General features: G+C 34.9%; 1 protein-coding gene across 4 annotated transcripts in view; it reads left to right on the top strand.

Moving 5' to 3' along the window:
• Positions 1–26673, top strand: part of ADGRB3 (adhesion G protein-coupled receptor B3) — a 731624-nt gene that overhangs the window by 391904 nt on the left and 313047 nt on the right. For all 4 annotated transcript variants that reach the window (XM_086707169.1, XM_086707168.1, XM_086707167.1 and 1 more), the window contains 2 exons: positions 21128–21277; positions 22065–22140. In XM_086707169.1, coding sequence (XP_086563295.1) covers positions 21128–21277; positions 22065–22140 — 226 coding nt within the window. The remainder of the gene's footprint in view (positions 1–21127; positions 21278–22064; positions 22141–26673) is intronic.

The raw sequence follows: 26673 nt of genomic DNA on the forward strand, positions 1-26673 counted from the left end.
TGCCCCTCCCCCGTTCATGCTCTGTCTCTCTCTGTCCCCAAAAAAATAAAAACGTTGAAAAAAAAAAACAAAAAACTTATAACTACATGTGTTTACATGTAGTTACATGTGGATACTGAAAAATTTATTACGAGATATCAAATAATTATGTACACCTGAAGCTACTACAATGTTTTATGTCAATTATATATCAATTAAAGTTCCCTGTATATGGCTATGGAGTGCCCTCTAGGATAAATTATTACCTGAAAAAACAAGTATTTACAGTAGTAAACCAGATTAAGAAATATATTTTGTGTTCAAATAAAATTTAGATGTTATACTAGAAGGTTGATGTAAGTTATAGAACAAAAATAAATGCTGAGGAAAAAAAGCATAATCATAGCAGATGTCAGAGTAAGAATAGTCAGAGGTAGTAGGTACAAAGAGTCCCAGATAGGGCAGAATAAGATCAGTGACCTGTAATTAGTAGAAGAGAGAATATTTCAAAATGAACTCCAGTTAGTATCAATTGCTAATCAAGATCAGAGTATTAAGAGTTAAGAAAAATCTCATGTGATCGCTGATGATATAACTTAAAAGTTTTCCAGGAAAAGTGCAGACACAATGAACAGGCTCTAAATTTCTGAACTCTTTAGCTGCTTTCAATGGATTACAACCTTGGCATTTTGATACAATTATCTCCAAGGATTTACTTGGCATAGATGAATGTTGAGACACCCACTAACTACTGTCTCACAACTGTTCCTTAGGAACTATTCAAAGTTGACAGTATTAGATAAAAAGGGAGTATTTTTAGGCTAATAATATTTCAAAATAAAGAATGTTCTAATTATTAGCTGTAAGGAATTTCAAAAGTTGCCCCTATATACAAACCCTAAGAGATAGGAGTCTGGAGAGTATAGTTTCAGTTCTTTCCCAGTAATCCAGTAAGGCCAGTGTCTTGAAAACATTAAAGTTAAGACATTTTTCTTTGCCAAGCTAAATATCACTGTCTATTCTTGGTTTAGAAACATGAAATACTGGGCTTTTCAGAATGAACATTCATACTTGATATTTTCTGAAATTGAATCCAAATTCAATCTGAAGAGTGGCATAATACAATTGTGACATCTCTTTTCTCTCCGCAATGCTGTCTCATTAACATCACATCTATGTTATTTCTTACACTCACTGGTAAATTTAATCATTTCTTTGGTAGAATATCTTATATTCAGTTGAAAAACCAACCTTCAATCTGACGATGAATTACAAAATAAAGTGGCTTCCCATTTCTAGTCTTATTTTTCTTGCCATTACTGCTTGGGTTTGTGGTTCATACATCTCCATCGCTTGTTTAACTTTCTTTCTTTAAAAATCAGACATTTGCAGTCAGTTGACACCAAACCTGAGGAACACACAATTCACCATCTTTTTTTGCTTGTTATCTGTAGCACCTAATGTTGGTTCAGTCTGCTAGACTTGAGTCTGAAAGCGTCAGATTCTACCTTGCCTTCTTTCTGGCTTTTTATCGCTCTTTCTTGCTAGACACGTGAAGCAAGTAGTGTGTCTTTATGTAGATCACAAAGGAAAAACTAAAAATACTTGGCTTTTTTTTTTCACCTCTTTTTGTCTTTTCTTTTTAAAATGGTACTAGCATACTGGCTCCCTTGAGAAAATAAATAGTTCAAACACTGTTTTGAACTATGACTTGGAATGATATGCAGCACTGTGTGTTCTTTGATTACTTCTCATTTAATAGAAATTATCTGAGAGTATTTCCTATGATCTGTTTATTCCGAATGGCTGGGAATGGAAGCGCTGGGAAGGTTATTGAGACAGCCCATATCAGACCCCTCTAGTATCAAGCGGGACATACTGCTTAAGGGCTCCTTTCCACCCAACTGAGAACTCTATTTTAGGTGCTTCCTAGTGTCATTATAATAGACTGCTAATGATTCACAGATTTATTTGGCTTAAGGGGTCTTAGACATCTATTCAACCAATACATGCCATGTTCTGTTCTATGTTCTGAGAATTTCTCAGGGAACAAATCAGACAACACTCTTGCTCTCATGAAACTTATGTTTTATAGCAGAGACAGATGTCAGACAAGTACCATCTAACATGCCCAGTGGTTATAAGTGATATGAAAAGAAATACAGTAATCCATTATGTTAAAGGGATAGAGCATGAAGAGAAGAGAGTCATTTTAGGCAGGATGCTCAGAGAAGACCTCTAATCAAAGTAGCGATATTTGAATACAGACCTGAATGCCTTGAAAGCATGAAACACGGTGATATGTGGGGTCAAAACATTTCAAGCAGAACAAGTACAAGGTATTCATGTATCCATGTGCCCGATATGTTAGAGGCATTAAAGGAGCTGGTGGTGGAGTGGCTGAGTGGGGTACGGGAGAGGAAATGAAGTCAGGAAAGGAGTGGAGAGCCAGCTTGTGGAAGGCATATGAATATAGGTCTTAATGAGATGAAAAACCATTGAAAGATGTGGACAGAAACATGACCTGATCATTCTAACTATGGAGTGGAAACACACAGACCAGGGGTGCCTGAGTGGCTTAGTCAGTCGAGCATCTGACTCTTGATTTCAGCCCAGGTCATGATCTCAAGGTTCATGGAATCAATCCTTGTGTTGAGTTCTGTGCTGACAGTGCAGAGCCTGCTAGGGATTCTCTCTCTTCCTCTCTCTCTCTCTGTCCCTCCTCTCTCTCTCTCTCTCTCAAAATAATAATAATAATAATAATAATAATAATAATAATAATAATAAAACAGACTAACAGACCATAGTAGGGTAGGACTGGATATAAAGAGGCTTTTATTGGGCATTTATTGCAGTGGCCAGATGAGAGAGCTCAGTGGCTTAGACTGGATGCTAGTGGAAATAGTGACAAGAGATCAGATGCTGGAGGTATTTTAAAGCCTGATCTTACAGAATGTACTAATGGTTAGAAACAGGATGTGAAAGGAGGAGGGTTCAAGAAAATGTCTCCACCACATTTCCAAGAACTCAACTACAAAAATAAAACAGATTTATGTTTAAATCTGTATCCTATAAAGAAAAGTCAAAACCTACTCTGGCAACCATTTAAATGTCTCCAAAGTTTAGAGACATTTAAGCTTGTCTTGGTTTATTTATTTTTTCTCTTCTTATTCTTTTTAAAATTTTTATTAGGATGTAATTTACATATAACATTGTATTAACTTCAGTGTACACAGTAGTGATTTGATAATTGTATATGTTATGAGATGATAACACAATAAGTCTAGTTAATATTTATCAGCACACTTAGTTACAAATTTTTTCTTGGAATGAGAACTTTTAGGATCTACTTTTAGCAACTTTCAAATATATAATACACTATTGTTAACTATAGTCACGACACTGTTTATGTTTTATATATTCTTGTTTTTGAGTCCGACACATATCCTTGCTCCTGGAGTTTAAGAAATTTTACCCTGTGAAGCTATCAGTCTTCTGTCCTCATACCACCCCTTGAATCCCTGGACAGAAGCTAGAATGAAATTGTTCCTTAAAGTGTCTTTTTAAAGCTATAACTCAGATTGAGCTGCCAGTTATCAAATGAAATATATTCTACTCTCCCTATCATTTTTGTGTTTCTTCTTCTCTCTATAAAGTCATGGAAGCTCAAGAATGGAAGAATGTTTAGGGGTCAACCAAGTCCAGCCATAAACTTGTCTGCTCCATTCTACATAAAGTATTGTTTAAGGTTTGTTTTTTTTTCTTTTTATTAGTAAAAGTGTTTTTTAATAAAAAATAAAGTATCCAGGTAGAAATGTCTCTGAAAAGCACCTTTGTCTCTACAACTTAAAAAAATGTTATTTTCAGTAGTACTAGTACCTTGGTTACAACCCTGGACTGTGACATAGAAAATAGACATCATATCATGGTGTTGCACGTTATCAGTAGGCCTGTGTTCTTTTAGAACATAACTGGAGTGAATATCTTTACATAATATTTTAGGATTATCTAATCTGTTTTATACAGCCTACTTAAGGACACAATTATTGATGTAGTCATTAAATAATGATTATTGTCCTTAAAAATCTTGAACTTAGAAAGCATTGTTAATAGCCATTATTTTTCATTTCCAGTAACCCAGATGCCCTAAACTTTCTCCCCATTATTCCTGTATTATGCCAGCTCCTAAGCCTCATTCTCACTACTGCTCTGCTGTGAATTTCTCATTTCGTCTCCAGATCTTTATCAGCTTTTGCTTCTTATCCCAGTTTAAATACAGTTGAGAAAGAATAGGGTCTACATGTTGTTACTTTAGAAAGCCTTTTTTTCTTACTTTCTTACATATATATTACTTGAATATATATTCTAATTAAAATTCCCTAGTATCAGACAGTGGCTGTTATTCTAAGGAACTCTTTACAGAAGTACCATTTGAGTACAATATGTACAAAAATGTCTTTGTTTTATCTCCTTTTATTCCTCAGGCTTTCCAAAAAAAATATTTGGTAAGGTATCCTTTGCATTAATTATATAGCACTTCCCAAATTAATGCTTTCACAAATATTCATGGTACTATTTACTCCTAACAACCTTGCTGCCACAATGCTAAGGGCACCCACACGATTTTTCCTACATCAGTGCTTTCCATTCAGAGTCAGTGCATTTTTATCCCTTTGCATCTTTGTAATTGAAAGTTAAAGATTCGTTTCATTATCTTGCTCAGCCAACCACACTCTAACCTACTTCTTTATATAAAGAATTCACTGTAGTTTTGATATGACTCTGGGGAAATCTTACTCATGTATTCTGTATTTTTATGTCAAGGTAAAACGACTCCTGACCTTTATTATCTTTTGTAGTGATATTTTTCATATATATCTACTTTATTAAGAATTTAAAAATTGTTTTCTGGCTAATTACACATTTTTTTTTAAATTTTTTTTTTCAACGTTTATTTATTTTTGGGACAGAGAGAGACAGAGCATGAACGGGGGAGGGTCAGAGAGAGAGGGAGACACAGAATCGGAAACAGGCTCCAGGCTCTGAGCCATCAGCCCAGAGCCTGACGCGGGGCTCGAACTCACGGACCGCGAGATCGTGACCTGGCTGAAGTCGGACGCTCAACCGACTGCGCCACCCAGGCGCCCCCTAATTACACATTTTTAAAGGATATATGATTATACCTTAAATGAATCTTTTATGACATTTCTAAGCCAGTGAAAATTTTTTGAACCTGTTACTCATTCAGTCTCCATTCTTTCAGTAACTGTCTAGTGAGAATGTCTAGATAAAGACCAACTCTTTGGCTCTAAGGCATATCATTTCTTTTGGATTTTATATTTACTGGGAAAATCCTCATGATCTGAGGAAAACTAATAAGGTCACATGAATTTCAGATGGAAATATACAATATAGAATGCACAGTACTTCTCAGCAGTACTGGTAGATGAATAGGAAAAGGAGATGAAATATTGACTCCTCCCTACCTATGTATACTTATGAGAAAGAGTTCAAAGCCTCAAGGATGAAATACACGTAACACAGATGGTGAAGATACATACTTTTATGATAAATCTTGGTATATTATTGGCCATGGTTTGTGAAAGCTGTCCTGAATGGAGAGACACAATTTCAAAATTTAAGACGTCTGGTGAGAATATAGATTGAGAATTCATGGGTTTCCCACAGGTTGACACATAAACCTAACCACAAACATTTTGGGTTTGAGTTTTCTTTAATTATTCCCTATAAAGAACATGAGTTTTTGCAAAGAAGTTGTTTGTGGATTCTGTATCCTAGGGAAGCTATGAAGAGGAGTTTTGTGTAAAGGAATCAGTGCCTTGCCTCAGTTCAAGAGACCCAGAGAAAAACTACAACTAGGGAAAGGCTTTTAGAGATGGGATTAACACAAGGGCCACATGGCTCCCTAGCTCCCTGGAGAATGCTGTATGTAAAACATGTTGGGATGATAAATCTTCACAGTGTGACTGCATTCTTCTGTTAGAAGTTAATTCCTTCAGAATCTGGTAGGCACTTACAGGCCAGAATAGAAACATAAAATTTAAAGCCAACTAAAATCAAAACTTGAATGTTATAATACCTCTAGTCTCCATTGCTTTATGCAATAAGGATTTGATATTGCTAAAATTAGCATACTGATGCCTTCTTTCTGGTTTTGCTATTCAACTGAATTAGAGGGATGTGGCTGCGAATTTGTGTGAGTACAAAAAACAATTCCATTTTAACTGTCACTATGGCAATAACTGCTTTTCTCTATGGCAATAGTAGTCTGCCTCTGTAACAATAACTAGTGAAGAGAAAAGAGGCACCAATTCCCTTTTAACAAGTTTTATTTTTTTCCACTCTTATGGTTTTACTTTTTCAAAAGTCTTATTTTATTTGGTTATACCAGGAATTCTGTGCTAAATTATTCCCCTTCTCCATTGCTTCTTTTGCTAAAGAGTAAACTTATTTAAGTTCTCATCTGAATCTGACACCTGAAAAATATGACTCATATTAAACACTGGTGACTTGATGTCAATGCTAACAGGGATCCAATTTTGTATCTAGGAAAATATACTGGCTTTGGAGCTAGATTTGGCTGCAAACCTTGACTAAACCACAACAAACGGATCTTCTGCAAGTTATTTCATCTCTGAATCCCTCAGTAGGCTCCTTTCTAAAGTGTAGATAATAATATCTTCCCTAAAGTGTTATTGTAAATATTAAACATAACATATATTTAGCACCTGGCATGTACTAGGCCCTTGGTAGTTGGTAGTGAACAAATACAGGGCGAAATATGGGCTCTGCACCTTACTGGGTGTGTGGGCATGTCCCTCCACCTCCAGTAGCCACAGACTGTCCCTCTAGGGAACTGCTGAAGTTCTTACCTACATTTAATACCCTGTGTTTCTGTTTGTTTTTTCTAATCTCACTAGTATTTCACAAAGCAGACCAGGATCCCAGACTTCTAGGCAGATAATATAATTAAACCTAAAAATATATTCGTGCTTTGCCTATTTTAAAATGAGTTTCTTACCCAATTGTCTTTGTAGTGTCATGATTCTAAAGACCCAACAAACATTTCAATAGTATTTGCACTTCTCTATCTTAAGAAGCTACTCTTCTCTTCCTTGTTCTTATTAGTCATTAGTCAGATCCAGTTAACACACAGGAATCTTTTCTGCTTTACTTTTATAATGTCTTCTCCTTAACATGTAATACATCACCTGTAGTCTACAAAACTGCATCAATTATCCCTATAGATGCGTCAAATAATTCTGTAGCAGAATTATATACTCTGAATTTACAAGTGAATTATTCTCTTTGTCATTAGAATACTGGCTTCTGAACAGTCAAAACTATTTTTCTGCTTTTCTTACCTACTTAAATATTTCATATGAAGAGTTTTAACTTTAGAAATAGAACTACTTATGTGGCTAGTTCAATGTGTTTTCTTCAATATGATCTTCTGATTTGGTTTGTGGCGTGTGAATTTGAGAGAGCAGGTGTGAGTGGGTGTGGTTGTGTGTGTATATTCTAAAATATTTGTCAGTGTTCAAATCTGATATGCAGTTGTTTTAGACACTATTAAAATTTATACTCTGGGCTTAGGGGAAAAGTAGTGTTGTTGTTTGTTTTGTTTTGTTTTGTTTTGTTTTGTTTTGTTTTGTTTTGTTTTGCTTTAAGTTAGATCAAAGTATGAAGATGCTTTTTAATAGAAGTTAAACTAAATTGAGTACCCAAGAGTAACAAGCTTTAAAGAATATATAACTATATACAGGATAATATTTTATTTAAGGTTTAGCTAATAACTACAAAATAGAATGTTATAGTTGTAGGGACTAAATAATTCATAAGGGAATAGTTTATATTGGATAATTGGTATATATCCATATATATATTCTGAAATCAAAGCCTGATACATTGAAATAGGGCTCTAAAATGCAGTAGGAATATAGAAGGATATTAATTTAGACAAAGATGCTAAAAAATTTTCTTTGCCACTACAAAATGTTTTAATAATTAATTTCAACACCCACTTGGGCTACTTTATTACTTTTTGGAATATGAACTTTCCTCTTTTTGAAGAATCTGTCTTTGTTATTTGGTAGCATTAATCATTACCTCTCTTTTTTCTAGATAGTCTCCTTTTACTTTCCCCAAACTCTTTGCCCAATTAATTAACTTTGCCTAACTCCTTCCTTTTTAAATTTTTTTCTCAAATATAATAATATTCTTACTAATTAAGGTAACCTCTAATGTCTTTAAAATTATTCTAAAAATCCATAATATTTCAAAAATATCGTAGCATATTAGAAATATGGAATACAATTATTTACTTTTTAAATTTCTTAAAAGTAAATATATTGTGTAGTATAATTTCAACCACATAGATGAAAGAAAATTGTAACTGGTATGCCTTTTTAAACTACATGTAAGTTATAGTGAAATAGAGCACTCAGTTTAATCCCAGAGTGTGTATTTTTATGTGATTGTGCATGCAGGTGTATGGAGAGGAGGTGTAAATTATTGTTTAGGGATTTTTTGTTTTGTTTGTTTGTTTTTTGGTTTTAAGATCCAAAGACCAAAAATGTTTTCTGAACTTACAGGAAAGAAATGATGTTTACAAATATAGAGCTCATGTAAGACCTTTTTTCCACCAGTCATTCTTTAGTTTGTTTAGTTTAGATTGTGAACTCATGAATCTTTACTATCATGCCATTAGGACTAAAGAACATTTTTTTACAACATAATGATCCAAAACTAGTCTGCAAAATGGGATTGACTGTACTTAGTTCAGAGTGTGTCAAGGGGCCAAGTGAGGTAACACACTATTGCTGGCACTTAACTGCTCAGTAGATGGTCTCTTGTTACTGCTATTTGTTCCTCCTTTTTCTTCAAAAAATTAAATTTGGTTAGGCACACATGTCTAACCTCAGTTCTTATTTTGAAAAAGGCATAAGGCTCATGGTTTCCTTTTGGTAAGATGAAGTGGCCAAAATTCTACAAACAACTTGAAATCACCTCTTTGTTCTTATATTATTTTAGAGTCATGTGCTAAACCTTGCCCAGTACCCCCTCCCCAGTTAAAATTAGTCTTTTGCTATTCATTTCTTCTTTCATTATATCAAATCAATAGTTATTAAGTGCCTGCCAAATACCAGTTATCCTCTGGGCACAAAAAGATGAGCCAAATATATCTGGTTTTTGTCCTTATGGAGGTTACATTCTAGTAGGGAAGATATTAAGTTTTTTTTTAATTGTATTTTTTTTTTAAATTTATATCCAAATTAGTTAGCATATAGTGCAACAGTGATTTCAGGAGTGGACTCTTTAGTGCTGCTTACCCATTTAGCCCATCCCCCCTCCCACAACCCCTCCAGTAACCCTCTGTTTGTTCTCCGTATTTATGAGTCTCTTCTGTTTTGTCCCCCTCCCTGTTTTTATATTATTTTTGTTTCCCTTCCCTTATGTTCATCTATTTGGTCTCTTAAAGTCCTCATATGAGTGAAGTCAGAGATATTAGGTTTTTAAATATAAAACTTATTAGATAAATGGGGCATCTGGATGGCTCAGTCAGTTAAGCATCTGACTCTTCATTCAGCTCAGGTCATGATCTCATGGTCTAGGAGTTTGAGCCCCTCATCAGGCTCTGTGCTGGCAGTGCAGAGCCTGCTTGAGATTCTCTCTCCCTCTTTCTCTGTCCCTCCCTGCTCTCTCTGTCTCTCAAAATAAATAAATAAGTTTATTTTTTAAATCTTATTAGATGAATGAAGATATAATTTATATTATTATATAAGAAAAAATGGAAAAGAAAAACTTTTAAAACCAAAATGCATATAGATAAATAAATAAATTCATAGATGTATTTAAGTTGTGGTAAATGATATGAATAGAGACTAACCAAGATTTCCAACTTAGATATGGGGGTAGTAGTTGCTCAGTGCTACAAAGTTCTTTTTGGCATTCAGCCAAGACTTGATGTTGAATAACAATTAACCAAGGGAGGGGTTGGTGTGAAATGAAAGAATGCAACTGTGATTGGAGAGTAGTTGTAAATGGGACAAGTCATGCAATAACATTGAAGAGAAAGTCAAATACCAGGTCATGGAGACCCTGGAGAGATTTTGTATTTTATACAAGTGTAATGGGAACTCCCTGGGGAGTAAAATGATTCAACTCTGCTTCAGAAATACTCTCACTGCAGTGTGTAAAGTGGCACAAGAATGAGCAATGAATATAGTGACTTTTTTAATTTAAAGACTTGATGGATTATTGTGTAGCAGTCAAAGTAGAGATAGTTGAGATGCAAAGACAACTTTAAGATGTGTTTTGGAAGAGAAACAGCAAGCACAATGATGAAGGAGATTCTGGGGATGAAAATATGAACACATCAAGGATAACTTCCCATTTTCTGTCTTGGGGAAAGGGTGGGATGGAGGTCCCCTTTATAGATATGGGGAAGACTACATACTGAAAGCATATTTATATGCTGGCTGAGTAGAAATCAAGAGTTAAGCTTCAGATATGCTACATTTAAGATTCCTGAAGACAGTGAATTGAGTAGTTCAGTAGACAGGTTTGGAGTTCAGAGGAAACATTCTTATTACCTATTTGGCTCATATTTAAGATATTTATGTGAAATAAATGTCTTATTGTAATCTCTTGTCTCCCTTGTAAACTCTTTCTGTGTCAGGATTTTGTCTTTTCTTAATTTTGGATCTTCTACCATATTTTACCCAAGGCAGAGAATGGTTGAGATAAAGGATAAAAGGGAATTGGCATATATTGTGTCTTACTATGTACAGGGAATGAACCAACTGCCTTCAACTAATCCTCATGAAAGGCTATTGATTTTTACAGATGGTCAAACTGAAGAGCAATTAAATATCATGCCAAAGATCACAATGTAATTGGAAAACTAGATCTTTTTTTTTGTCTCCAGGGCACAAAGTGATCACATTGTACCCTATTTCCTTGTATTGAGTCTTTCGTAGACCTTATTCATTAAAAATAAAATTAAATTCATTAAAAATAAAAAAAATATGTGAGGACTTGTGTCTGACCTACTGTATGTTAGGATCCTTTCATACAATGATAAATAGAGAAAATACCTTTTCTTTTTGAGCTTATAATCTAATATAAAAAAACAGACAATAAACAAGTATACATGATCTAGACAATTTTTAACTGTGATCAGGGCCATACAGAAAATAAACAGGATGATATAATAGAGAGCAATGGCAAGGAAGGGGTGGTGGTGAATTTCTTTAGCTAGGGCAGTTAAAACAGACCAAGTTAGCAGAGACTCAAGGATAAGAATAGAAAATAATGTTCTCGTTAGAAAGGAAAAGCCCTGTGGTGGAAAAGAAAAGACCTGTACCACTTGATCTGGGTCAGTAAACAAGCAGCCATGTATAATGTGACTGCAGAGAGAGAAGCCAACCCATGCAGGGCCTTGTAGGCCATTGTATAAGATTTAGATTTTATTCCAAAAACACTGGCAAGCCATTGAATTATTTCAAGAAAGGGAACAACATGATCTGATTTATATTTTTTAAAAGATAACTCTGGTTTCTGAGAGAATAAATTCAGAGGAAAAGAATAGAACCAAGAAGGCCAGTTAGGCAACCCTTGAATTCATCTGGGTTAGAGATTCTGGTGGTTTCCAGAGGGTATTAGAATGAAGATGGAGGGAAGGGTAGGGTTTTAAGACATGTTCTAGCTCTAGAAATAATACTGAGAGCATGTGTTAATGGATGTCATAGGAGGCAAAGGAAAACCGTAAGTAAAGATGACCTTTAGGTTTTTGGTTTAAACATTTGAATAAATGGTGGCACCTTCTATTAAGGTGAGTGACACTGGGGAAGACAGTGGTTTGGTGGTAGGAAATCAAGAGTTCTGCCCGATAAACATTTGTTGAATTAAAAAAAATACAATACTGATCACAGAAAACAATTAAACATGATTAAACATCATGTTTTCTTTCATGACCATTCATTTATGAATTGTGTATGGCTGCTTTCATATAATACCAGCAGAATTGGGTAATTGCCTAATAGCCCACAAAGCTGAAAATATTACTGTTGAGCCTTTTATAGAAAAAGTTTACCAACCTCTACAATAGATCATGTCCTGAAACTAATCTTAGAGTATTGTTTCCATTTTTTTTTAAAACCAAACCAATGGCTCTTCTCCATAATCTTTATAAAACCTTTGACCCCTCATAAAGCCATTTTCTCATTATTAAAATGCATCTCTCCATTCTTAAGTTAGTTCATGATTGCAATTTTCTTCTCTCTCTCCACTGATTTTTGGTGTCTTTTTTTTTAACTTTATGTATTTATTTTGAAAGGGTTAAGGGAGGGACAGAGAGAGGGGGAGAGAGAGAATCCCCAGCAGGCTCCATGCTCTATACTGAGCCTGATGAGGGGCTTGATATCTCAACCAGAAGATCATGACTTGAGCGGGAATCAATAATAGGGCGCTTAACTGACTGAGCCACTCAGGCACCCCATAATTTTTGATGTCTTTCTATGTTTATTTCTCTTTACCCCCTAAAGTGAGCCTTTCCTAAACTACATTTCTCAGCTTTTTTTTCCTGTTCTCTTCTTAATATCTGCATAACTCACCATTTCACTTCTTGTGGATGTTGGCAAAAATGCCAGCTTACCAAAGAAGTTTTCCTTATTTAGTAAACCTTCTCAACCTCACTTATTATCTATCATATCATTTATCATTACTGACATTCTGGCTAGTTATATTTGTTCCTTGTCTTTATCCACCCCCCCCCCCCCACACACACACACCAATCCCAGATATCATGCCAGTCCCTTGAGGGCAAAGACTTTGACTTTTTTGTTCACTGGTTTATTTTCAGTGACCATAACTGTGCCTGGCATGTAATAGGTGCTCAATTAATATTTGCTGAATAAATGAATCTGCTCATTATATTCTCTCTTTAGGAGGACTTATCCATGTCCACATTGTCAATTATTATTTCTAATTAGAAGGTATCTAATTATATCTTCAAATTCTAAATTTGATCATGCTCTAGATCCCTTAGCCTACAATATCTTATTTTGCTTTTTCTCCTATTTCTCTGCCTAAACCTTTCTGTCCTATTAGAAATGTTATTATATCTCTAGGACATATTAAGTTTCCTTGCTTCATGCCTTTAAAGCCTCATGTCATTCCTCCTACCCAGATGCTACTGTTCTGATATGTATGAAACATTACACACCTTTTTCAGGCTCTGGATTCGCAGAGCATAGGCAGTTTCCTCTTCCCTTTGCCATACTTAACCATCAAACCACAGCCCAGACTGTACCTCTTCAACGAAGCTTTCTTTAGCCAAGCGTGTTCCATCTCATCCTTTATTTCTTTTATGCCACCTCTCTCAATCTAGCATCATCTGAATTGTTTGTTCCCTTACTAATTGCATGTATTCCCCACTGTGAGCTCTTTAAAAGCAAGACTTTGTGTCTCTTGTTCACTTGCTAAATACTCAGTATCAAAATAGTGCTTAGAATATTCTCAGGGCTCAATAGAGATTTGTTGGATGAATGAATTTCCAGAGTGAATTTCTCGGTCTACAATGATCTCTTTTCCCTTTTCACCTCTTAGCACTGTCTGTTGCTATTACTTTTCTGGGAATGGATGAGTCACTATCTTGGGAAGTCCTTGAATTGTTGGCTTTAGTTGTTTGCTGCCTGCATTGGTGCTAATTCCTAGTAGGTCCTTGGCTAATTCTTCACTAGTAATACTGAAAGTCCCTTAAATATCAAAACTTTCTTATTATACACACACATGCATATGTGCGCATATAAAGAGAAAGAAGTTAATAATGTTGCATGTACAAAATATTTCTCTCTCCTCTCTCCCTCTCTCTCTCTCTTTCTCTCTCTCTCTCTCTCTCTCTCTCTCTCTCTCTCTGTCTCTCTGTCTCAATACTGAGTTGATTATCATCTGATGATCCTTCTTCTGAAGGAATTCTGTTCTTAATTTAACTGGTTGGGAGAAGAGGGAAAACTTTTTTCCTAAAAAATTTTCTATATTGATTTGTTTTTACTATTCAGGTATACATACGAGAATGATTAACCATATCACATTTTATTTTTCATTCGTGTTAGGAGTAAAATCATGAACTACTTGTGTAGAGAAGATGAACATTTTTTTTTTAAATGACTGTTTCTGTAAGACTGTAAAACACTCATTCATACTCTTTTTGAAAACTAAAAGAAAAATGGTGGAATCAGCTCAAATATCCCCACTATATTCAGTGTAGTACTGAAAGAAAAGGTGGGAAGAACATGTAATAGATAACAGAATAAGTACAGAAACTCATGTGTTTTTTAGAATGTGTTTCTCTTTAAAGGTAAATTGTAATATTTAAAAATAGCTCTACAACATATGTCCAGAACAAATGTAGGCATACTTTTTCCGCAAAGGGCCAAACAGTAAATATTTTAGGATTGTGGACCATACAGTGTTCAGTGCAGCTATTCAACCCTGCCATTGTTGCATGGAAGCAACCCTGGACTGTAAGTACATGAATGGCTGTGGCTATATTCCAAGACTTCATTTGTGGACACTGAAATTTGAATTTCATATAATTTTCACATGCCAAGAAATATTATTATTCTTTTGAATTTTTTCAATTATTTAAAAATGTGAAAACCATTTTTAGCTTGCAAACCATGCAAAAAATAGCTAACAGGACAGATTTGGCCTGTGGGCTATAATTTGCCAATTCCTGGTTGAGACGATTTAGCTTTAATGAGAGTCACATGTAGGCTATGGATGTACCATGTGCATAGGCATGATTACATGTTAGGGAAGTAGGGGTGACCTGAGAGCAAGCCACGGGAGTCCTCCATGGAGAGCACTAAAATCTGGCAAAAGTACTGTGAGCAGGAATAAGAATGTGCCCTGCTGTGCAGAGTCTCCCAGGCTTGGATACAAAGCAGCCAATGGATAAAAAACAGAGTCTGAAGCTAATGATTCACAAGTAATTTGCAAGTTTTTTTTTTTAATTTTGATGCTGGAAAGGAATATGCAAAATGGTTAAGTATTTAAAGTTTCATTATACATAGTAAGTCATTAAAACGTAACAAGTTGAAAACAGTATGCTCGATATGCCATATAGGTCCTTTTTTGACTGCCCGTCTAGTTTGTCTACTTTTAAGAAAAATCAGAGGATCCTACTTTTTCTCTTAAAAAGAAAAATCTGTAAATTCCTAAAGAGAAGAGTATTTCTCATCTAAATCTCTGTGTGCTGGTCCTGGGACTTGGGGATGCTTCACTCTAGTGGTGATGGCGGGATAGAACTGATAGGTGCTGTCAGAGCACTGGTTCCTTTCAGATGCCCCTGCCTAGTGGTTCCATTTCCTGGGAAGTCATGCCTGCATGCCACTTTCTAGCAAACCTGTTCTTTCTCTTGGGCTCTCAGCATTCCAATCTTGGCATTTTGGGAAAAGAGACAGAGTAAATGGGGGAGACAGGGTAATGAGAAAAACAACCAAAACTGGCCATTTGATTGTCTGTTTCCTGTAAACCACTCACAGGAATGTGATTTTTCATGGAGATGTTAGAACGTAAAGATATGCTGGACAAATTAAAGTACGTGTCTATTTGCCCTTTTGATAATCACCATTCTTCAGTAGTATCTAGTTTTGATCTCTTGCTGGACACGTGAGAATAGCTTCATTTCCTCTCATTGAATTATTATGTCTGTCTTTTATATTTAGTGCAAAAATATTACAGTAAGACAAAGTAAATTTGCTGCTGATTTGTTAGGTAAAATCAAACTGCACCACACAGTGCAAAATCATATACTTCTGAGTAGGCAAACTGAGAATTGAATCACAATGTTACCACTTTAACAGAGTCTACTTCCTCATTTGTAAATGAATGTAGGGATAATAACAATGAGGATACTGATAATAATGACACCTCCTAGGGTTGCTTTAAATATTAAATAAGGGTTGTTTTAACTATTAAATAAGATATCACGTGTAAAGCACTTGCCTAAGTGCTGTGCTAAGAACAGTGCCTAGCACAGAGAAGATATTTGATACATACTTGTTGAATAGATTAAGGAATGTCTAACAAATGCCAAGGTCATGGCAACTATTCAATAAATGTCAGCTGTCCTTCCTTTCCCTCCCAAATGCCCTCAGTATTTTATAAAGCACTCAGCATTTCTATATAAAGATAAAAACCATGACTTTTTAAGCTGCTAAATGCCAACAGATAACACTACATGTAGGCTTTGCTCAGCCCCTCTGTGCTTGCATTAGGTACACAAACAAAACTAATTGTTACTTTCTAACACACTGATGCAGTGCATACTTCCTTCCCTGCCATATTTTTCATATGGGATATCAAAACTGTGGAGTGACTATCTAGTAATACTGAGTGATGTTTTCCACAAGCAAATCCATTTTGATAACTAGCCAATTTCCTCATATTGATGAGTCAAGACCCAATTTGTAAGTTGTTCCCTCTGAATCAACATGAAAAATGATGCAAACTTTAAATATTTTGGAAACGTCAATATCCCTTTTAAGGCATCTCTTAAACTTCTTTTTCTGTATCCATCTACACTTTTGTTTATGATAAGGTTCCCTTGTTTGGGAGTTTCCGCCACTCACTTATACGATGTGAATTGCTGCACTAAGTTAGGTCACTGCATAAGGGTAGTGCTTTTGAAGTTCTCTTTGCAGACTGTGGCCTTGGCTGCAATGGCAATACTGAATCTATCACCTAGGATGCAGTAAGTTTCTTTTCCAACTGAGATTTTTAACCTGGCTGACTTTGTGTGGCCGAATAACCAGAGAACCCAACCTCTTCCCTCTGGAAGATTCTATTGGAAAAGGAAAGGGAGAGGGACAGAAGGATGGAGACAGAGATAGAGATGGAGGGAGACAAGGAGAGAGACATAGAGGTGGGAAGAGAGAGAAGAAGAAGCAGCAGGAGGGAGGAGGAGAGTGAGGAGGCGGGCAGGAGAGGGAGAGAGGGAGGGAAGGAAGGAAAGAGAATGAGTAAGAAGGAACCTTAGCTCCCTAGGTGCCGCATTTAAGTACTAAGGGATGAGCTCTATTTTAAGTATAATCCCTACCTTTGGTTAAATGCAATCCCTACCTTTGGATAACCAACATAAACTTTTAAATACATAATGTCATGCCAAAGTCACTGAAGCACAATCAAAAAAGAATGTCTTTTGGGCACTTGGGTGGCTCGGTCAGTTAAGCGTCTGACGTCGGCTCAGGTCATGATCTCACGGTTCGTGAGTTCGAGCCCCACATCGGGCTCTGTGATGACAGCTCGGAGCCTGGAGCCTGCTTTGGATTCTGTGTGTGTGTCTCTCTCTCTTTGCTCCTCCCATGCTTATGCTCTGTTTCTCTGTCTCTCAATAATAAATAAATGTTTAAAATTTTTAAAAAATAATAGCTAACACTTACACAGCATTACCCACATACTGTTCTAGGCATCTGACTTACTTCTTGACGTATAGTAACTAGTTTCATCTTCCAGCGTCTCAGTGAGGTGGATAATATTATTCCCATATTACAGAAGAAAAAATTGAGGCACAAAGAAGTTAGGCAATGCCCAGTGTTGCACAATTTATAAGATGAACATGAAATTTATCTTCTAAAAGGAGCCTTTTGGGAGTGGTAGGGTATGCTTTCCATAATTACACAAAATAGCAAAGAGAAACTGCGACTGGCCCAGAAAAACAAACAAACAAACAAACAAACAAGATATTATACTCTAAAATATTAGGATTTGAATCCCAGACTTAAGCCATCTGGAAAACTGTGGTTTTTCCCTGTTAGCCCTCATTTTCCCATTTTCTCATCCCTCCAGCATTCATCGGTGTACTTTGGCTCTCTAGTCTTTTCCTTTTACGTGCCTCCATTCTTGTCCATGATGCAACTGCTGCATCATATTAATTAACCCGAGCTTTTGTATGTGGGCCATTCACATTACCTGACATGACATTACATGACAGAGTTGCCATTCTCCAGAACCTCAATTAGGGCAAAGTGCTAAAACCTCATGATTTTCCTCAGGGACAAGGTTCAAAGCTCCACCCTGCTTTGATGAACCAAAAGCAAAACAAAAACAAACAAAAAAACCGACCTTGTGCTTTTAGAGTCTGTAAGGATTCCTTATGCTTTCTCATGAGGAGGAATTTTATGCTGCATATCCAAACTCAAAATGAAAGTTTTAAAATTGGAAAATGAAAGTGCAGCTGGTTTTGCTGCAAGGTTTATCAGTGATGAGTCACCTATTTTTATTGCATAAGAAATCAAATCTAGTGTTGTAATGAAAACACGATACAGTGAATTTAGGATAATTCTTGGAGCATTCGAGATGTGCCTATTTGTTCAGGGACACTGTGTCCTTTGTTGTTTCTTCTAAGCACTTTAATCTTCTGTAAGAAAGGCGTTTTCTCAGTTTTTGAGGAAAGATGCTCTATTTATCTAACCACCCACAATGACTGGTTTTAATGCAGCAATTACTGCAGAAACAGAGTGTAGACTATGCACTTATGCTCTGCATTTATGTTCCTTTGTCAGCACTGGACACATATTTGTATGAACTTGGCATAGTTTAAAGCATTCACTTTTAATCCTACCTCTTTGGTATTCACTTAACATCTGAGCTTTCCAGTTCCCTAAAGACTGCATCTGAGTTTTACCTAAAGGTTTTGGACACTCAAACTCAGTGAAGGAGGGACGAGATTGAGGATTGGATTGGTCCAAGTGTCTGGTACAGGGACTGAAAGAAGGAGGAAATAAAAGTCATCTTTGAACTATTTTTGCTATATGGAAATGGGTTTTCTTGTTAATCATGTCAGGATCATGAAGAACCACAGTGTCATCTAAGGCATCTTCCTAGGTAGCTTTAAGGTAAAGATGTAATATTATAAATATTTTGTATTTTAAAGAACGTGTATACACTGATAATTTGAATACTAACATTTGAATCTCATCAGCCTATGAAGTCATATCCTTTTTTATAATGCATTTATTGAAAATATCATCTTACTTTAAGAATTACATTTCTACTAAAATCAATGAATAAGTGTTTGTTTTCATGTACTCCCTATGCTCAAGACTGCAATTTAAAGGACTTCTTGCACAAATTAAATGCTGATCCTAATTGATTTTTATATTTGTTTAATCTAGACTGTGTTCAAAAATACAATATAACCTATATAGTCATAATTCAATAGCCAGTGTACCATTGATTGAAGAATGAGTGCATTTCATAATATGAGATGCATGCACGTTTAATTCTATCATTTTTGTATATTTAAGGACATGCCATTAGACTAGAGCTTATTCAGGATACAGTGATAGAGTTGGTAAAGAATGTGCTTCCTCCATTTGTTACTGCTTCTTTTTGGTCATTTGTTTTTTGTTTTCTATCCAAGGAATATAGTAACAGAGGAATTATTAGACTTCAGGGTTCAACAATTTATCTCTTATTTATTTTCCCTTATAACAGAAACCAATTGTGTGACAGTCAGAAACATCTTCATTTCTTTTCATCAATTTTTAGAGCAAAGAGGTGAAATAAATTTCCTCTAAATATCAAGAAAACCAAAGTGAGAGCCAAGGAATTTGGTAGTAAATGAATTTAATTTTGCAGATTAAATAAAACTTATAGGACCCTCAAGAAAGAATGTGCTACCAATTTGCTGACCTGTCCATCTATTGCAGTGGAGGATTTGGACCTTTTAGGACATGTGAACTGGTTTATTTATGGACAACAAAGACTATATTGTTTGAAAAATTAAAGAAAGCAGAATAATTATAGCTGTTATTCAAAACCAGCATGTAACATCCATAAGTAATTTATGTGTTACCCAGCACCCTCTTTCTTTCAACATTTAGTAGCAAAATCCTTTTTTAAGCTTATTATGTCAAATTACAGGCCAAATGAAATTTCATCCTATGCTGATAATGGATGTCTATAATAGCGGAAAGAGCTTTAGTAAAGTACGATAATACATAACCATTTCAATTTGGAACTAAGCCAGTGTTGCAATATATTTATACAACTAATATTGTTAAATTTCTAATTTTCATTCTCTCGATTTGAATTACAAGTTTCTTCAGAATGAAATCCACTTATGAGGAGCTGAATGGTTTCTTACTTTAGCTTACTATTGTAATGGCTGCTATAGTTTTTTTCATTATCTATTTAAATCCTCCATGAGATACCTGAAACTTTCATGTAGAACAAGTATGAACCTCTGTAAAAGTTGTACAAATTACATTTCTTAATTGAAAATGTATATAATCAATAAGTACTTAAGTATTTATAATTTTATTATGTATGTATATATGTATATATGTGTGCATATATAATTGTTAGATATAATAAAAAAAATTCAGGCATTACCAAACATATCATTCATGACTTTTTTCAATATATATTAAAATACTTATTGCAAGTAAAGACACAATTCTACACTCTAAGTATCCATTTATTACTTTCAATTATGGAGGGGGCTGTTTTAAAAAGTTTGTGTTATTAATCTACTTGATAAATATTTTTGCATATTATACTGTCTCTGTGGTTATAGCATTACTGGTGCTTTATTAGTTGGATTATGACAGTTCTGTCTTCAAGAGTAATATGCCTTTGTTTTCCATGCCTTCATGGTACCCCATTTAATCCATGAAAAATTTCTTTCAAAGATGACATTCACATGTAAATGCAGAAAATTTGTTCCGAGAACAAAGTTCAGATATAAACACAAATTTCAGTCTGTGAATCAAATGTGTTAATCAAAATGCTTAGCAAAAAACACAGTATGAACTTATAACCATTGGAATGGAAGTCAACTCTGAACAACCGCGTGGCAGTACATGCTGCTCTCAGAATACACCCCATTGACCATGTGTATGATTCCTGGGGAAAGCAATAGAAATCTAAATTGATAAGTAAAAGAATTGGCAACCTTAATGATTATTGTCTAATATTAGGAAATAAGTCTGTTTTGTAGCTCTAATTAATAGAATTTGGCTCAAAACTTTTTGAATATATTGCAAGGTGTAATTTGATCAATTTTGATTCCACTGAAAGATCTTAGTTAACATTATTACTTCTTTTCTAATAGTGGCTAGCATTCAGAAGCTTCCTGCAGCATCTGTTCTAACAGACATCAACTTCCCAATGAAAGGACGAAAGGGAATGGTTGACTGGGCAAGAAACTCAGAAGATAGGGTAGTCATTCCAAAAAGCATTTTTACTCCTGTATCATCAAAAGGTAAATATGTGACATAATTTGAGCTTTGAACAAAACATTTCTAATAAGGTTATTTAATAGTACACTAGATACAAATCTGCTTATGTTAAACAACTTAGTCTGCAATCATGGGTCTAATTTTGTAAATACAGAAGACTTACACATAGTCTTTAAATCTGAATTTACTGGTGGAAAGGACCTATTAAAATGGAAAAATGCAAATTATAGATCTGCCCTTGACATAATTAAGTCTCAGTAATGTCAGTTTTATCCCAATGTAAAGCATGTGGCATAATATTTTAATTTGAGGTATGGAAACATACCACTTTCTACAGTCATTTTTAATTTTGCTTTGGTTTGTAGTTATTATTTTGGTATGTAAAGGCAAATTTAAGAAAAAATTAAGTTTCAAGAACATCTTCAGAAGCCTCTAAAATTAATGGCTACTTTCAACAGTGACATTGTAGTCTTGATTTTTACCTTGGAGATCTTGACCATATATCTTAAACTCCAAGAGAAAGTTGTCTCTGAAGCTCCTTAGCTGCACCTACAGCTGCCTCTGGTCTCAGCCTGGTGAAGAAAGGTTACTTCATAAGACACAAAGCCACTGAAAACACATCTTTTAGAGCTACCATTAATATGTATGGTGTGTGGGCTTATCTGCCCCATGCATGGTTAAGAAAACATTTCTTCTACTCGGCTTTGCATCAGCAAGTACTGGAATCCCCTAGTAATGAGCAGATTAAAGTTTTATAAGACAGTATTTTTCTTGTTGTTTCACTAATATTTTTAATTTCATTCTTTCTAGAATTAGATGAATCATCGGTATTTGTTCTTGGAGCAGTCCTATACAAAAACTTAGATCTAATTTTGCCCACTTTGAGGTAAGCTACGAAGTAATAAGCTGTTATAATCTTTGTAAATTATTCCAAAAATGTGATTATAGCCCATTCTATGAAAATAGTCAAACAAGCTTTGTTAATACAAAGAGCCTTTTCTTAAATTAAATAGAAAATACCAATTTAATGAACAGCTTATTAGCATATTATGCACTTCAAAACAACTAGAAAAGACAATTTTGGTCTCTGATTATAGCCCTGCAATTCTTTTATAACTAATCATGACTTGCCTTAAGACTGAGGGAAAAAAATAAGAAAAAGAAAAAATTGAAGTCTCTGTAATAGAATGGGTCGTTTTAAAATTAATCTGTCTTCTCTCTTTATTTGCACTTAATGGTACTGTTCATCAGCATTACATGAAATTAAAGGAGTGCCATGATGACTGGGAATGCATGCTTTGTTCTTCATTTGCACAAGATCTCAATTTGCTTCTAAATAAATATTCAATTATAGCTACATTAAGAAAAAATGCTGTTGTTCAATTAGAGAACTATTTTTGGAAGAAATCCATTGATTTCTTTCCTCCCAGACACTAAAGGAAACAATTACACATAGCAGTTCTACCAACATTAATTTATTTGCTGTATTGTCTTAACTACTTTACCTGATCTCACAGAAAACATCATTCACACCTACTTGGGTAGTGATGCTATCACTCAGGATGACCCATTTCTTTCATTTCACCCCATCTCCTTCAGGAGGTCTGAGACCAATCGTTTGTTTTTTTGTTTTGTTTTGTTTTTTGTTTTTTTTGTTTTGTTTTGTTTTGTTTTTAGTTCAACACAACAGTGAGTTGTGAGCTCTTACTCACACCCTCATGAATAAAGCTTCCACTTTTTAGGGAAGAAAGACTGAATGATCTGTACAGTTATACCTGGGGCATAACAAATAGCATTGTAAATAAACACAATTAGAGTTCAGTCCAACAGAAAAAAGCCTTGCAAGGAAGTAACTAAGTTTTCTGCAGCGGCAGTGACTAATTATGATTGTTTGGGAGAAATCTTTCCATGTGCAGCAAATTATTAGTATGTTACTTGGTGAGTCATGGAGTGCCCCTCTAGATGCAATGCAGGTTCACATTCAACCAGAAAGACAACTATGGGAAGTATAGTTTTAACTCCTTTTTCTCTGGATGGAATTTGGGCATTCTGAATTTGAATCAGTCCGTATTTCCTTTTGTTCTACCAATAACAGATTTCAAAACAAATAAGTTTTCTCTCAACTTTTCCACTGGTTTGATTAAAACACATTGGTATGCAGGATTACAGATAAAATGGATTTCTGGTTACATTGCCTCTAATTCTGTGTATGATGTTCATTTGAAAAGAAATGTGGTAAAGTTAAACGTACCCAGATACTCAAAGTTAGACCCTCATTTCCATAAGGAGTTCATTTGTATGAAGCTAATCTTTCAACAACTCTAGACTAGACACTAACTTAGAATCAGATGACTCGGGTTTTAAATTTAATTTCACATAACAAGAAATTTTTAAACTTGCCCCGGTCACTCAGCAAGTGCCTTCCTTTAGTTCAGCTGTAAAATAGAAGCACCTTAATAAATAAATAAATAAATAAATAAATAAATAAATAATAAATAAATAAATAAACAAACAAACAAAATATAAGCAGCGTGATGTGCAATATCCACCCTATTTGCTGCTGCGTGATATAGTGAATGCAAGTAAAATATTCAACATAAAATGCTTTAGATAGTGAGTTACTTGTTTTCCTACAGAACTAACAAAGTTAGATTGTATTATTATTAATCATGTTTTGTATAATACCATGGAACTCACTCACTTAAATAAAGCCAGGTTATTCCATACTTCTTAAATTTATGGTCAAGGGAATTGAAATTTTATTTAGGGTAGACTACTGGGTATTTTAATGAGTGATTTAATGGATAAAGCAGGGAATTGTCCAGAGCAGTGACTCCTGTAATACCATCTGTGAAGCAAACGGATTTAGATTAATTTGGGGGCAAATCATTGAACTTTTAATATGTAAATTGTGAAGTTGAACTCAAAGGTTCTTTCTGATTTCAAAATTTCCTTGTCTTTATTGTAGTAAAATTGTAGAATTGTGCAGTTCTGATATATTCTTTAAAGTCCTCAACAACCTTTATATAACAACTCTGAATATGTATACCTATTCAGAGTTTCTATGTATAAAGTAATTAGGTAAATGACCAAAGGAAAACAATATTCACATTTAGATTCATTGACAAGAAATAATGATAATGGAACATGCAGGATTAAATGTTTGTTTAAGTACTATTTGAAGGTGAGACATTAGCATTTACTTTTCGTTTTCTTTTATTTTGTACAGTAAAATGTAACCATGAAGCATTCTCAGGCATGCTTTTTTTCCTTTCAAAAAACTATTTCAGAAAGTTGAGTTAGTAACTGTACAATTATAGATCTGCTAAGTAAGAATAAGCCTTTTAAACGACAAGAGTTATGTCTTTGTTTCAAGTCACTGAACAAACATTTACTAAGCTGCAACCCAGCTAACCTTACTGGTCTGAATTCTTTTACATCTCCTTTACTGTTGAAACTCCAGAACAATGCTTAATAAGTAACAAAGGTCCCAGAAATGTTTACTGGAATAATTAATTGTCTTATCTGATAGAATAGTCTACATAAGCCATTTTTAAAATAATTAGGTACATAGACATTTAGGGTATATACCGTACAACTATTTTAGGAGCAGAGGAATAAAATATATATATCTTGTTGTTTTACCGTATAAATTGTACTATGTGAATTGAACCCAATAGGAAAGGGAATATTTTATTTATTTATTTTTTGTTAAAGCTTATTTATTATTGAAAGAGAGAGAAAGAGAGAGAATGAGTGGGGGAGGGGTAGAGAGAGAGAGAATGACAGAGAGAGAGAATCCCAAATAGGCTCCACACTCCACACTGAGCCTGACATGGGGCTCAATCCCACCACTGTGAGATCATGCCCTGAGCTGAAGTCAAGACTCTAACACTTAACCTACTAAGCCACCCAGATGCCGCAGGAAAGGAAATGTCTTCTTATTCATCATGAAAAAAATACTCAAATTTGCTCTTTATGTTTAGTCATCATTTACCAAATTTTCATGACACATTTTCCTGAGTGATCATTTTACTAATTATCTGTTGAAACTTTAAAAACCGCATTTCCTATACACAGAATAATGTTAGGCTTGCTGTTAAGTTTCCAGAAATTTTATATCTTGATATAATCATTTTCAAAACAATACTTTGCATAATTTCTCTCATGGGGACTAGGAAGGAGAACTTGATGTAATGTTTTGAATAGATATGATTTAGAAATTTTCCTTCACACACAGGCAGAAATAACTTTGCATCTTGACTCTTTTATTTAGAGATTTATTTTCTTCTCTTGCCCTAATATGCATTCAACTATTCTTCAAGCTATAATTTTTATTTTGCTGTTGGATTGTCTTCCTTTTACAATTAAGTAGATTCAGATTGTCCCTTCAACTAAAAGAATGTGCTCTACTCAAGTCCAAGCTAAATATGTGCTATTCTCAGCCTTCTACTTTTTATCCCTCTTTAAAATAGTTTTCTATGGTTAAAAAGCATAGAACCAGGCTAGTATTGCTACAAGGCCCTTTAACGGTTCGTACCATCTAGAATTCCATTTCTACACATGAGAAACTAAGGTCCTTATTAGTTCAGTGACCTGTCCAAGATTATATGCCCAATAGGTGACTGACTTCACGTCTTCTCTACCCAAACCAAGACTCTTCCACTGTCTTGCTGCTTCTATGATGCTTGTATTGATTCATTTGAGCAGTACAAACTGTGTACCTCTATGTTAGTGTGAATACATATTGCTGTTCTGCAGAAAATCTTGTAAAGTCAAGGAAGAGGTGACCATGTATGAACAGACTCAAGGATACTTAAGAGTCAACTTGGTCACTCCGAACCAAGCTACTGACACCAAGGCGAGAGCCTGTTACTCTTCCCAGCCCCTCATGACCATTTTGGGGCCTGATAGATGAAAGCTGTCCAGCAAAGGACAGATGGTCTTTTGGGAGAGGCAAGGCCACCCACACACATGCCTCATTCCCTGTGTGTGGAAACTAAAAACCACTCACAGCCTGGCAAGTTCCCAAGCTGCTGGTGAGGATTTTTAACTGAAACAACCTTTTAGTGGGATGATTTGGCAATCTCAAGAGGCTTTAAAGATGCATTGTCATTGAAGCAGCCACTTCTAGGAATTTATGTTACTGAAATTATTTCTAAGGAAGAAAAAGTGTATCCAATCATATATTCAAGCTAGAGTTTAAGAAACAGTTGTAAATAATCCATTTTGTGATTCATTTAATAGGTTATGGTTTTATAGGAATTCACAATACTTTTTAATGTAGGAGTAATATGTAGTTTTCCTGTAGGACATGTGAAAAATATAGCCTGTTTAAAAAGAAGAGCATTTTAATGTAGCTATTAATATTCACGACATTGTAAAGGATCTAATTAAAATTATATGCAAATTCCACTAT

Source organism: Puma concolor, chromosome B2, assembly GCF_028749965.1.
Source record: "Puma concolor isolate L17-30 chromosome B2, mPumCon1.1.hap2, whole genome shotgun sequence".
Classification (NCBI taxonomy): domain Eukaryota; kingdom Metazoa; phylum Chordata; class Mammalia; order Carnivora; family Felidae; genus Puma; species Puma concolor.